Source organism: Lissotriton vulgaris, chromosome 6 (genome assembly GCF_964263255.1).
Source record: "Lissotriton vulgaris chromosome 6, aLisVul1.2, whole genome shotgun sequence".
Classification (NCBI taxonomy): Eukaryota; Metazoa; Chordata; class Amphibia; order Caudata; family Salamandridae; genus Lissotriton; species Lissotriton vulgaris.
The window spans coordinates 1,094,427,349-1,094,440,286 of NC_141694.1; the positions used below are offsets into that span (position 1 = coordinate 1,094,427,349).

Here is a 12,938-nt window from a genome sequence, read left to right on the forward strand (position 1 = left end):
AACGCCTCAGCAACATCGGCATCCAAGAGAAGGCATTGGAGTGGATCATCTCGTTCCTCGTCGGTAGAACACAGAGAGTCCGCCTCCCCCCGTTTCGATCCGAGGCCACCGAAGTCATCTGCGGCGTTCCACAAGGATCATCTCTCAGCCCCACCCTCTTCAACGTCTACATGAGACCTCTTGCTGCCATCGCACGCCAACACAACCTCATCATCATCTCCTACGCCGACGACACTCAGCTGATTCTCTCCCTCACCAGAGACCCCGACACCGCCAGAACCAGCCTGCACGAAGGGATGAAAGACGTCGCCGAGTGGATGAAGAACAGCCACCTGAAACTGAACTCAGACAAGACGGAAGTCCTCATCCTAGGACCATCGCCCTCCGCCTGGGACGACTCCTGGTGGCCCCCTGCCCTGGGCACCGCTCTCAAGCCAACAGACCACGCACACATCCTGGGCTTCATCCTGGACTCCTCCCTCTCGATGACCAGACAAGTCAACGCCGTCTCCTCATCATGCTTTCACACCCTACGCATGCTTCGCAAGATCTTCCGATGGATCCAGACCGAAACCAGGAAGAAGGTCACCCAGGCCCTCGTCACCAGCCGACTGGATTACGGAAACACCCTCTACGCCGGAACCACAGCCAAACTACAGAAAAGACTCCAACGCATCCAGAACGCCTCCGCCCGACTCATCCTGGACATCCCCCGACGCAGCCACATCTCCGGCCACCTGAGGGACCTGCACTGGCTCCCGGTCAACAAGAGGATCACGTTCAGGCTCCTCACCCACGCACACAAGTCTCTCCACGACCTGGGCCCCAAGTACCTCAATGACCGCCTGACCTTCTACACGCCCACCCGCCAGCTACGGTCTACTAGCCTCGCCTTCGCCGCCGTACCACGCATCCGAAGAGCCACCGCCGGTGGTAGATCCTTCTCCTACCTGGCGGCCAAGGCATGGAACTCCCTCCCCATCCACCTTCGGCTCACCCAGGACCACCTCGCCTTCAGGAGACAATTCAAGACCTGGCTGTTTGAGCAGTAGCGACCCCCTTCCCCCAAGCGCCTTGAGACCCTTCCGGGTGAGTAGTGCGCTATACAAGTGTTATGATTGATTGATTGATTGATTGATTGAGATCTTTTGACTGGGTGTGAGTGTTTGATTGATTCAGATGCTCCGTCCATCACCACCCCCTTTTGTACCATAGTCTTGATGAATGACAGTTTTTTTGCAAGAATAGCTTAAACCCACGAGTTCCTTTGGGTAAATAAAATACCTAGCTATGAAAAGCTTTTTGTCTGAGCTAGTTTTTGACCGTCCATAAATGGACACGCATGAGGTAGCTGTACTGTGGTACTTGTGTTATACTTCTGCACTGCCGAGCGCTAGTTGTTGACGCTTGCTATCACCAATTTTATCTTTTTGTTTTTCACCATTTTCAATGCTGTGCACTTAACTATTTAACAAAAATAAATATTTTAAATTTGCTATTACGACGAGTAAATACCTGCCTGTTCACTGACCCTCTTCTGCACAAACTCTTCTGGTCGCTTCCCCGGTCCACCACGGGTCCCAATCCCGATTGAGTGGAGGGAGGCTACTTCCCGTAATGCGAGGGTTGGCGGTCTAGTCCCCACCCCTCCCCACCACATAAAATCAGATGCGGAGCGCGCATCGGACGCGCCGGTGGCGTGCCGAAGGCTGGCCAAAGGCAAGCCCGTCTGTGCCAGATTAGGCCCAGGAACCCCTGCATCATCCCCTCTAGCCACCCTTCAGTACTCTTAGGAAAAGCAGGGAAACCGCTAACCCAGTCTGCAATCACTCCATTTCTATGGTGACACTGCAAGACAAATGTCAACATTGCCCATATAATCTGCCTTTAATGGAAAGTCGCCACCCACCGGCAGGGAACCAATTCAACATGGCTCTGCTGAATTGCAGATCCATGTCTAAACACGTCACTGAAATTTCTTGACTATTACAAGATACAGAACTAGATGTTCTGTTCCTCACGGAGACCTGGTTATTGCCGAGCTCAGACCCAGATGTTGTTGAAGCACTCCTCCCTGGCTACCTGATTCAGCGCTTAGATCGAACTTGCAGTAGGGGTGGAGGGATCGCTATCATCTACAAAGATCATTTAGTCTGCCGCATTCTAGGTAGCCCCCGTCTAGATTGCGAAAACGCCCAATTTTGTATTGAATGTACCCCTTCTCTTACTTTTGCTGGTATTCTTCTTTATCGCCCCCCAGGAGCACATGGACATCTCTGTAGCTCGCTACTGGAAACTGTCCTAAACCTAGCTAGTGTGTCGCTCAATTTTAACCTTCTTGGAGATTTTAATTTGCCTTTTGATGACGCTTTAGTCAAAGTGGCTGATGACCTCGCCCATGTTCTTGAGGCCTACCCGCTGGACCCAAAGATTCAACAAGCCACTCATATGAAGGGCCATCTTCTCGACCTTATTTTTTCAAACATTGTAGAATTAAAAGGGAAGGCGCCCATCCCCCTCCCTTGGTCAGACCACTTCCTAGTCCCATTCTCATGGCACCCACCCTCCCCGCACACTCATCTGTTGGCATCACGCATCCAAGCTCGCCACTGGCCCAAATTAAGCATAGAGGATTGGACCCGTGAATTGAAATCTACCATACCCACACATGACCCTGACCCGTCCATCGCCAACATAAATTTCTCCTCGTGGATCGAGAATTCACTAGATGTAGTACTGCCCAGAAAAACCAGACTACAACAATTTGGACCCAATAAATCTTCTTGGTTCACCCCGATCTACGCAAATTGAAACCATGCAAGAGATTAGAATGAGTATGGAGGAAAGATTTTGCATGCGAAAAAAAATTAGACTACAGGGCATCCATTAATTCCTACAAAGCAGCATTGAAACAGCACAAGCTGCCTACTAGGATGGGAGAAAATGCCCTCGAACTCCTCTAAAGAAATATTTTGGATCGCAAAAGCACTTTCGAAAATTCCCCATTTCTCCACTCCTCCCAGACTGGCTTTCGTCCCGGCTAGGGAACTGAGACTGCACTGGTAGAGGAGTCAAGAAAGATCATTGACTCCGGAGGGTCTTCAGCCATCATCCTTTTGGACCTTCGTGCAGCCACCGTGATACAGTGAACCACCGCACCCTGATACAGTCTCAAAAAAGAGGGAGTGACAGGCAAGGCTCTGTCCTGGTTGGAATCATTCCTGGAAGAAAGATTCTTCCAGGTATTCGAAGGCAACACCCGGTCCCAACCAGTACCACTCCAATATGGGGTTCCCCAGGGCTTCTCTCTGAGCCCCACACTCTTTAATGTGTACATGTCCCCACTAGCAGAGATAGTAGCCCCTTTCGGAATCCAACTAGTCAACTTCGCGGACGATACCTAGCTTTATTGTGGCATTGAATGAGGGAGAGCAGCTCCCCACGGCCCCCTGCTCCTGCCTCAAAGAAGTTGCCAGCTGGATGAGCTCTTCCCACCTCAAACTCAATGGTGACAAGACTGAGATCATGATGCTGGGCAACCAAACGATTTTTTTAAATTCTAATATCCTGTGGCCGTCCTGCATGGGGCCTGCACCGACGCCAAAACAGGAAATAAAAAGCTTGGCATCTGGCTCGACCATGATCTTACCTTCAGAACCCAAGCCAGGAACACCGCCGCCACCTGCTATGGTTTGCTCCGCACGGAAAGTACTTCCCCTTCTACCCTTCCACTCTAGAAAGCTCCTAATTCAGGCGCTTATTCTCTCCAGGTTGGACTACGGTAATGCTCTTCATTTGGGCGTGCCCAATTTAGTTGTCTCCAAACTACAGGTGGTCCATAACTCAGCAGCAAGGCTCCTTACGGGCACAAAACTGCTGCTCAGCCAAGCCTGCCTTAAGAGCACTTCACTGGCTCCCAATACAGGAAAGAATACATTTCAAAGCCCTCTGCATTGCACTCAAAAGTCTTCAGGGCAAGGGTCCTCCCATCATTAAAAAGCTCATCAAGCCATACAAAGCCACTAGAAGCCTCCTTTCAGACGAACTACTCCTGGCGGAGGTCCCCAGAATCAAGAAGGCCCGGACAGGGGGCTGCCTTCTTTCATATAACTCCTCCAGACTCTGGAACTCCCTTCCTCTTTATAGCCGCTTAGAAGCCAATCACTTCACATTCCGCAAACATCTGAAGACATGACTTTTCCCATAATTCCACCTGCTTCTCTATCCACCTCCGCAGTGCTGGGCTCCCTCCGGGTAGCCATGCACTATACAAACACATTTTTAATTTCATTCTTTGTACCCCATGGCCACAACTCCTAGTAAAAGTCTTGGAGATATTAGTGCTTAGTCCCAAGTCTTTCATAAAAACTTTAAAACTATCAAGAACCTTCTGTAGACCTATTTGGGTTCTAGACATTAAAATTGCGTCATCCGCATAAAGGGGCGCAGGAATGGGACGCCCATTCACGGTAGGGAAATCTTGGTTATTCATGAGGAGGGTTTGGCACATACCATTGGTGTACAGATTAAAAAGGAAGGGGGCCAGGACACTGCCTTGCCGCACCCCCTTCTTAACAGGGAAAGCGGGAGTGAGCTTGCCTGCCAACACAAAAGCGCACCCTCGTCTATACATCTTTGTACAGGCGCCTCAAAAAGAAAATGAGGATCAAGGGCAGGTTTAGACTCTGCTCGATGGTCCCCAGGCCTTCTCTAAAACCTTATTGGATGTCTGAAAGGACTGAGTTTTCTTGTGCCCAGGCTTGCCTAAGTTCCAGAATAATCCGTCCTACAACCTTAACCATTGAATCTATTAAAGAGATCGGCCTGTAGCACCCGGGGTCATCTCAGTCCCCTTTTTTAAAAATTGGAACTATGATGGATTCCACCCAGGTTTTAGGTAATGGGGCTGTGCAGCTGACATTAATCACCTGAGTTATGATGGTCATTACGTGCAGGCTGCATATTCTCCCATTAGCCAGGTTCACAAAGAAATGCAAAAAACCCTTTATCAAAATCTGATAATTGTGTGTACATTTTAATGAAATGCTTGAATCTGAGGAAAACCTTTCGTTATACTCACTGTACAGGGATCTTCAATGAAAAGCTGCAGCATCCTTTAAGCAACCAACAGGTCTCCAGATTATTGCTGGCTTGGATGAATTGACAGAAAACTGTTGTGTTCATCTTTAATTTATTCTTTTATGTGATTGAATAGCGTGCTGTTTATTTTTATATATACCTACTGTTTGTGCATTTTAACCTTTGATAACAGCCTTAATCAAATTTCAGTGGTAAGGTTTCTGTGATTGTGAAACCACTAAAGTATGCATTTTAAAGAAATTGTTCTTTTTGCATGAGCAGGCCATAATTTTTGGACTGATGCTGCTTGTTTTGTGACCCTGAAGATACACTGAGTCCTTCCAAGCAGGCCTCAATAGCAGTGCTCTGACCATTAAAATATGTTTGTCTAATTGGTTTCCCACAATTGGGATAAGTTAGTAACTTTATAAGTCCCTAGTAAATGGTATTGGGGCACCTAAGGCCTGTTAGTTAAGTGTCTCTCATATACTGCAGCAGTTATTGTGTCATCATAAGTATGATAAAGCAAATCATGACGCTGTCTGCCATTGCTGGCTGGCAGAGCAGTTGTTAATTCGACTTTAGCATTCAAACCAATGGCAGAGCCCAAGCCTAGTTTTTAAAAAATATTTATGAGTCACCCTAAGGTAGGCCAACTGAACCCTAAAGGCATGGTGGCTTTTATTAAAAAATAAAGGCATGTGCTTTATTAACTTGACATGTCCTGATAATAAACACCATGCATGCGGATAGGCTAGTAGCCTCATTGGTGAGAATGGTATTTCAAGGTATCAAAAAAATTGTTGAATTAAACCAGACTTATTAGTCTTGTCGAACTTAATGTAACTTTTGCTAAAATGGAAAGTTTAAAAAGTTGCCACTCTGTTGCTGATACTTTCCAGTAGCAGTTTAACGGTTGCACACAAGCTGCTGTCCTCAAGACTGTATTCTGTCCACCCGGGCAGAGGCGAGAATGACTCCATGGAAGATGAATGAAGGAACTTCCGAGGGAAAAGGCAAGACCTCCTCCTGGCAGAGTGGTAAAGTAGGTGTGAGCCTAAAAGGTGAGCTTCAGAGGGGAAGCCTCCTTTGAAGGGCAAATGGTAGTCGCACATGGAGGGGCTGCTCTTTAGCAGAGCGACTGGCATCTCGGGCAGAAGCCGTTGTAAAATAGTTTTTTCAGAGGGTGTGTAATTGCCCCCTCTGAGTTGGGCTAGGGAGCTCCCATGTGCCAAGAGAAGGGTGCTGCTTTGTTGAGAGTGGGCAGAGTAGTGCATTCTGGGCTACCTAGATGCTGCACTTCGGAGGAAGTAGTCCTCCCCGGGAGGGGACCTGGTAGCCCATTGGTTACTTTGTTGCCACATCCCCTTCGGATCTCAGTGGGCATAAAATTGGCACCCAGACCTCTGATCACGTCTGGTCTGGACTGGAGAGAAACTAATGAAGAAGGACTGCCCTTCAAGACCCAGCAAAGAGAGGCTGTGCCAAAGGCTAGACTGCACGTGCTGCTGCCTGTGGTGTCTTGTTCAATGAAAAGTCGTTCCTGAGCCCCAGACAGAGAAGGTAACTCCAAGATAGCATGATAGCTGTCCACGATCGGATGGACAGCAACTGCCTTAAGCTGAATGCAGAAAAAAACAGAGGTTCAACTATTTGGACCAAAATGATCATTCTGGGGTCCGTCAGCCTCGCCAACTACTATGGGCCCAACTCCCCTTCCAGTGGAAAAGGCTCAGAATCTCGGAGTGGTCATTGCATTGATACTAAACTTGATTTTACTCATAATTTAAATAAACTTACTTCTTCCACAATTAATGACCACAATTAATCAAAAAAGGTCCGCTTTTTATTCCTGCCCATATGCAAAAGACATGTTACCTCATTAATCATGTCTAAAATAGACTACTGCAACAGTCTAATTCTGACCACCCATAAGTGTAACATAAATAGACTCCAGTTCTTGCAAAATGCTGCGGCTAGACTTTTGCTGAAAATGCCCAAATTTTGTTCAGTATCCAAAGATCTGATAATTCTGCACTGGCTTCCAGTTAAACAAATAATCACCTTTAAGGTATTTTGTTTAACATATAAGGCAGTTCATAATCTTGGGCCTGACTTTTCGAATCAAAGTGTTAAACAGTATGTCCCTGCTAGAAAGCTTTGCTCCACCTTTGCAAATTTATTGGTACAGCCTAAATTCAAGCAAGTCCTATGGGGGGTAGCAAGAGTATCGGGCTGGAAGCGTCCAAAGTATGGAATACAGTTCCTCTGTATAAAAAAAGCTTCCAGTCTCTTTGCTTTTAGGAGGGCTGTAAAGACCTGGTTATTCAGGTCCTGGTAACTTTTATGACAGTCCCTGTTCTGACACTTTCAGCCGATACAGTACAGCGCTTTGACGCCCCAAGGCAGTAAAACGCTCTATAAATCCAGCTAACATAAAAAGAGTAAGTTGGTTGAGTCCCTGCTACAGCCACAGTGCCATAAAACATGAGAAGCCTGCTCCCAGTACTAAGACAATGACTGCCCCTGGACGTAGAGATGCAGCTTGGGAGACCGAGCCCTGACCCTCACAAGTTGCGCCTGAGTCTGCTGGACATGGGAGAGTAATGGAAGTGCAGTTTGGTCACCCAGCATGGAAGTTACTGGAAGTGAAAGAGGGAACAACTGATTTTACTGTACCCTGAGACTGGTAGACCAGTGGCAACTCTGTTAGTGCTGGACTCCACCTGGACGTTGTGGGACATCGCTATCTTAGACCAAAGTCTCCCCACTGTATTCGTAGACAAAGGGGTGGCCACATGAAGACCCCGACACAAACTCTGCCTCCTAAGTATCCTTGAGCATCTTCATCTTCCTGTATTCTTTGCATCAGGACCACTCCATTGACTTCTATGGTGGGTCACCCTTAACACTTGAAACTGGACTGGAGACTGCTTAAATCACAAGGTAACTGTTCAACTGGACCTCACTGGACTCTGTAACTGGCTCCCCATCTGACTTGGACCCCAAAGAGTGCCCTTATACTTACTTGTTATAACCAACCCTAAACTGTGAGTTATGGTTGAGTACAAAAATTGCATTTAGTGAAAAGTAGCGATTTATAATTTCTATAAAAATTCATATCGTTGGAAACCTCTAATGGATTTTTGTCGATAAGGTGTCTATTTAAAAATAAAATGACAACCTATTTTTATAAATTGGCGTCAGATTTTTATTGTGCTGTTTCTTAGTATTCAATTGTTGTGTACTTCTTAATGCTTTGCACTTGTTCCTTTGATAAAGCCTGCCTCCTCTGAGCCACAGCTACCGAGGACTGAGCTAAAGTTTTACAAACGAACTTGACTGGACTCAATACTTAATTGTGACTTTATTACATGATGAGGTTGGACAACCATACCATTTAATAGATCACTTTACTCACATTAACTTAACTACATTATGTTGTGGCTTTTTTCTATGTTGGCTAGTGTAATTTTGCGATTCTAACCGCGATTCTAGGATGTCATGGTAGTATTACGAGTTTATGGACCAACAGTCCAAATTAAGAGTGATTGAAATTGGTGAGTTTTCATGGCTTAGAATCGTGGTGGCTTGTTTGTTTAATTGGGGCGGATGGAAATGTGAGGGTGTCTAAGCGATGGCACTGATCTGAATCATTGTTGCATTTCATTTTAGATTCCATGCTATGCGTTTGATACAGATGGTGAAAAGCATGATTTAAATCCAACGATCAAGACGTCTGGTGGCTACCTGGTTGAAGACTCTGATGAAGAAGCTGATTTGTATATCAACGTTTGTAGAGACATAGGTTGGACATTTCTTTGTTTATCTTCCCTAATTGCCTGTGGGTTTGGTCTGGTCAAGTTTTCCTTTACGAGGATACTAACTGCAAAGGCCTTGATATGGGTCCAGATCCTGCCACAGTAATTGTTAATGAGGATAGGTTTGATATGTGACTGACTCTACCCTAGCCTCACTAGCCTTAGAAAAGCATTAGTCAGCATGGGAGATTTATTGTGCCAGCGCCTAGATCTTTTTTTAGAGGCCTCAACCTGACATGCTGATGAGTTTGGCCCAGCCTGACCAAACGGTTATACGCATCAGCTTACACTGAATTTGACTGTTTCCCACACATTTTTCCACTTAACGAGGCAATGGCCAAACTTGCTTTTAATTATATGCTAGCCACGCCAGCTGCGTAGAACTGAATGAATGTGCCCCAGCCCAATATGCCTCCTAGAGGTGTCACTATAATACAGGATGGACTTTGCTCATGGTTCACCAGCGCAGGCACCAGCTAGCACACTATTGGCCTTACTGGCATAGGTGATTAAGTGACTTCCCTCACTTTTACTAGCTTTTCTAAGGTACTGGCATTTTTTCAGGGGCATTGGGCATTTTAACAGCTGTTAGCCAGTCCTAACAGCTGCTAACTCAGAAGTTAAACTGATATTAACTAGCTGTATCCCTAGCCTGCATGCACTTCATAGATGTTCCTGAAATGTGACTTTGAGAGCCTTTTCAGCCGTTCAAAGGCACTGATCTAGTATGCAACCTAACCCCATCACCTAACCTCCTGGCCCTTCAAAATGATTCCAAATTGTATCTCGTTCTCTTATCGCCCCATCATCCAGCTGCAGTGTATTATGCCACTGTAAGCTATTCAGCAAAAGGTCTACATTTACAGGAAGCTTTGTCAAAGCCCGGCATGTCTGGCAACATTTAGATGCATATTTGTTGTAAGCGCTCCAGTCACACGTGCTGCGAGTGTGAAAGTGGATGCATCAATGAGGCTAAAAAAAGAGCATTGGTTGACTCACATAAGGTATGCATTAGCGAGTCTCCAAGGCGTGTCCAAACTCCTACACAATACATGTATGAATGAGTTTAGTAAAGGCCTAGTGATCTGCACAGATTATATGCATTAGTGTGCCTAATAACTGGAGTCGGTGGTTCCACAAAAGCAGGCATCAATGAGCACAACTGGCATCAGTGGATCTAAACAATGCATAAATTAATAGGTGTAGAATGAGCATTAATATCTCTACGGACATCAGTTGTCCCACATTCCACATACGTAAGTAAATAAGCCTCATAAAAGCATTAGCGGCACCATCCATATTATCCACCAGAAAGGCTAATATGAGTGGTCTGACAGAATACACACACCAGTGGGCTTACTAATGCACCAAAAAGCCCAATACAGACTTTGGGTGTTTGAGTAATAACAGACCCATTTCACTCCTCCCAGCATTGGAGAAAATGCTAGAGCAGCTTGTTAATAAACCTCTATCCCAATGTATAGAGAGGAGAGGAACACAGCATTGTACTCAATCTGGTTTCTGACAGGGCTTCAGCATGCAGGTTGCTCTTCTAGAGGTTGCTGACTTTGTTAAAACCAACTTAGATACCAGGAAAAGAGCAGTGGTCTTTCTTTGGAACTTTCTGTCGCTTTCGATACGGTCTCTCATGAGATCCTATTCGAGTGCCTGGAGGTTGCTGGGATTGTTGGCACAGCAAATAGCTGGATCTGAAAGAGACTATCAGTTATAGATTACTTACCTCAAAATTACCCCCAGGCGTCAGACTGGATACAGAGAATTTTTTCTCCGCAGTACCCCTGCGTGTCAGTGGGTGGTGTTGGTAGACTCTGCGTTCGTCATCAGCATCATGGTGATGTCGCGGTATCTACTTTGACGACGCCCCTGCGCACTGACGTCAGCTCTTTCTTTTTCCGCGCCAGCCAGAGCAGATCCAGAGAGAGCAGTACCCGTAGTCATTTTTTGACTAGCTCTTTTTTTACTTTTGTTGACCTCTTTTCAAGTCTTCCAATTCCTGGTGCACATAGGGATATCTCATCCTCCAACCGGCTTCAAACCCTGTAACTCCTGTCACAAGTTGATGTCTGTCACAGACCTCCACCTCGTGTGTCTCTGGTGCCTGGAGCCCGACCATGACCCAAGGTCATGCTCCGACTGTCAGGCCCTGTACCCGAAGTGTTTGCGGGAGTGATTCCCAAAAGCTTCTGGAGGCCCGGCAGTCTGCTCCACGTTGCTCGAGGTCCCCGTCGAGAGGGAGGTCGCGTGACCGGTCGCGGAGTCATCACGACATTCTCTTCAAAGTATTCGTCATCAGGTAAGTCTAAGCACAAGAAGAAGGCGAAGAAGCACCGTCTATCTTCACCTTCTGCCCGTCCATCGGCCAACTTAATGCGGAAGGTCGTCGTCCTTCAGCTCCGCCCACGGAGCCTGCTGGGACGGCAGCGAGCATCCCTCCCTTCCTGGGAGCCGGATTGTCCCCTGCCCAGCTTTGTGCCTTTTACAAAACCCTCCACAACATCTTTGGGCAGCCCGACTCCGCCGGTGCGCCTTTTTGGGTTCACGTACTCGGCTGGGGGCTTGAGGCCTTCGATGCCGGTGGCTCTGGCCTCTGCGCCGCAGGGTCCCCAGGGATCTAGGCCTGTATTCGGGTTTGCGCTGGTTGACCTCACAACATCTCCCTCGGTGCTGATTCCTCTGACGACGCCTCCGCTACCTCCGACGCTGGCTGTGTCCCTGGCCGGCGTTGACCCTGGCCTCCCCCTTGACATGGACATGGTGCCGGACAAGCGTCAACCAACGCCGGTACCGGAGCCGGGGGGTTCTTTTGTACCACTGTTCTACCCTGGCATTTCCTTTTGCCTTGAGTGGAAGCCGGGGAAGGATGGGGAGGACTGGGAGGGGTCTGTTGACCCTCTGGCAGACCAGCTAGCAGAGCTAGACTGGAGAGAGGAGTTGGGTGACGCGAGTCGTGTGAATACTTCCCCAGACCATGGTATGCTTACTCCCACTACCGTGGCCACAGAGGAGGGTGCTTTCTATGCTGTGATGTTGAGTAGAGTGGCTTAGGTCTTAGGCCTTGAGCCTTGAGCTTCCTATGGTGGCAGTCCGGACTAACCTCCAGACTGAAGTGCTGCAGCCGGCAGCAGCCTCTTCGGAGCCCCGGCTTCCAATCAATGAGGCCCTCACAGACATCCTTCTAAGCACTTGGTCCAAGCCCAGCATGGGGGCTCCTGTGGATAGGATGATTTCCCGACTAGGTAACCCACTTTTCCTCTCCTAACACCTACCCCCAAGAGCTTGGTGGTCCAGGCCTCCACTTCAAAAGGTACGTTCCCTACTGGTCCCCCCAGATAGGGAATCTAAGAAGTTGGACCATCTTGGGATGAAGATGTTTTCTTCCGCCACTTAGGACTGTGGTCGGTTACCACTGCATGTCTATTTGGCCGATACACCCAATCTGTGTGTGACACAGTTGCGCAAGTGCTGTCACAGTGCCCGGACTGTACTCTCCCGTGCGGTTGCAGAGGGTAGAGATACAGCAAAGTTCGCCATCCGTTGTGGGCTGTATACCGCTGACTCTGAGTAGAACGATCTCTACGTCAGTAGCATTGAGATGCTACGCCTGGCTGAGGTCCACTGGCTTCTCCGGGTATGTCCAATCGACTCTTTTGGACATGCCCTTTGATGGCTGTCACCTGTTTGGCAACAAGGCGGACAGTGCGCTCGAGCGCTTCAAGGACTCTAGAGCTACGGCCAGATTCTTGGGCCTCGCTACCACCTCTCGCTCTGTTCAGTCTGCCTTTCACCCCTTTTGTGGCTATGTAAGGGGTGCCCCACCACGTTCCACCCAAGTCCACAGGCTGGTGCAAGCTACCCAGTCTCTGCACGGCCGGGGATGTGGGACCCAGCGCCATGGGTCTGGGGGCCAGCGGGCTGGCCAGTCCACCAGTACCCCTTCTACAGCGACATATATTAGTTACCTTATTAGTCCGACCTTTCAGGACCACCAGTTGCCTGTAGGCTGCAGGATCCACCATC

At 47.9% G+C, this 12,938-nt stretch overlaps 1 protein-coding gene across 1 annotated transcript in view; it reads left to right on the forward strand.

Annotated features, from left to right (window-relative positions):
* The window catches only part of IGF2R (insulin like growth factor 2 receptor), a 1,757,136-nt gene that overhangs the window by 138,540 nt on the left and 1,605,658 nt on the right, over positions 1–12,938 (forward strand). The window contains exon 5 of the mRNA XM_086927157.1: positions 8,755–8,887. Within this exon, the coding sequence (XP_086783283.1) occupies positions 8,755–8,887 (133 nt within the window). The remainder of the gene's footprint in view (positions 1–8,754; positions 8,888–12,938) is intronic.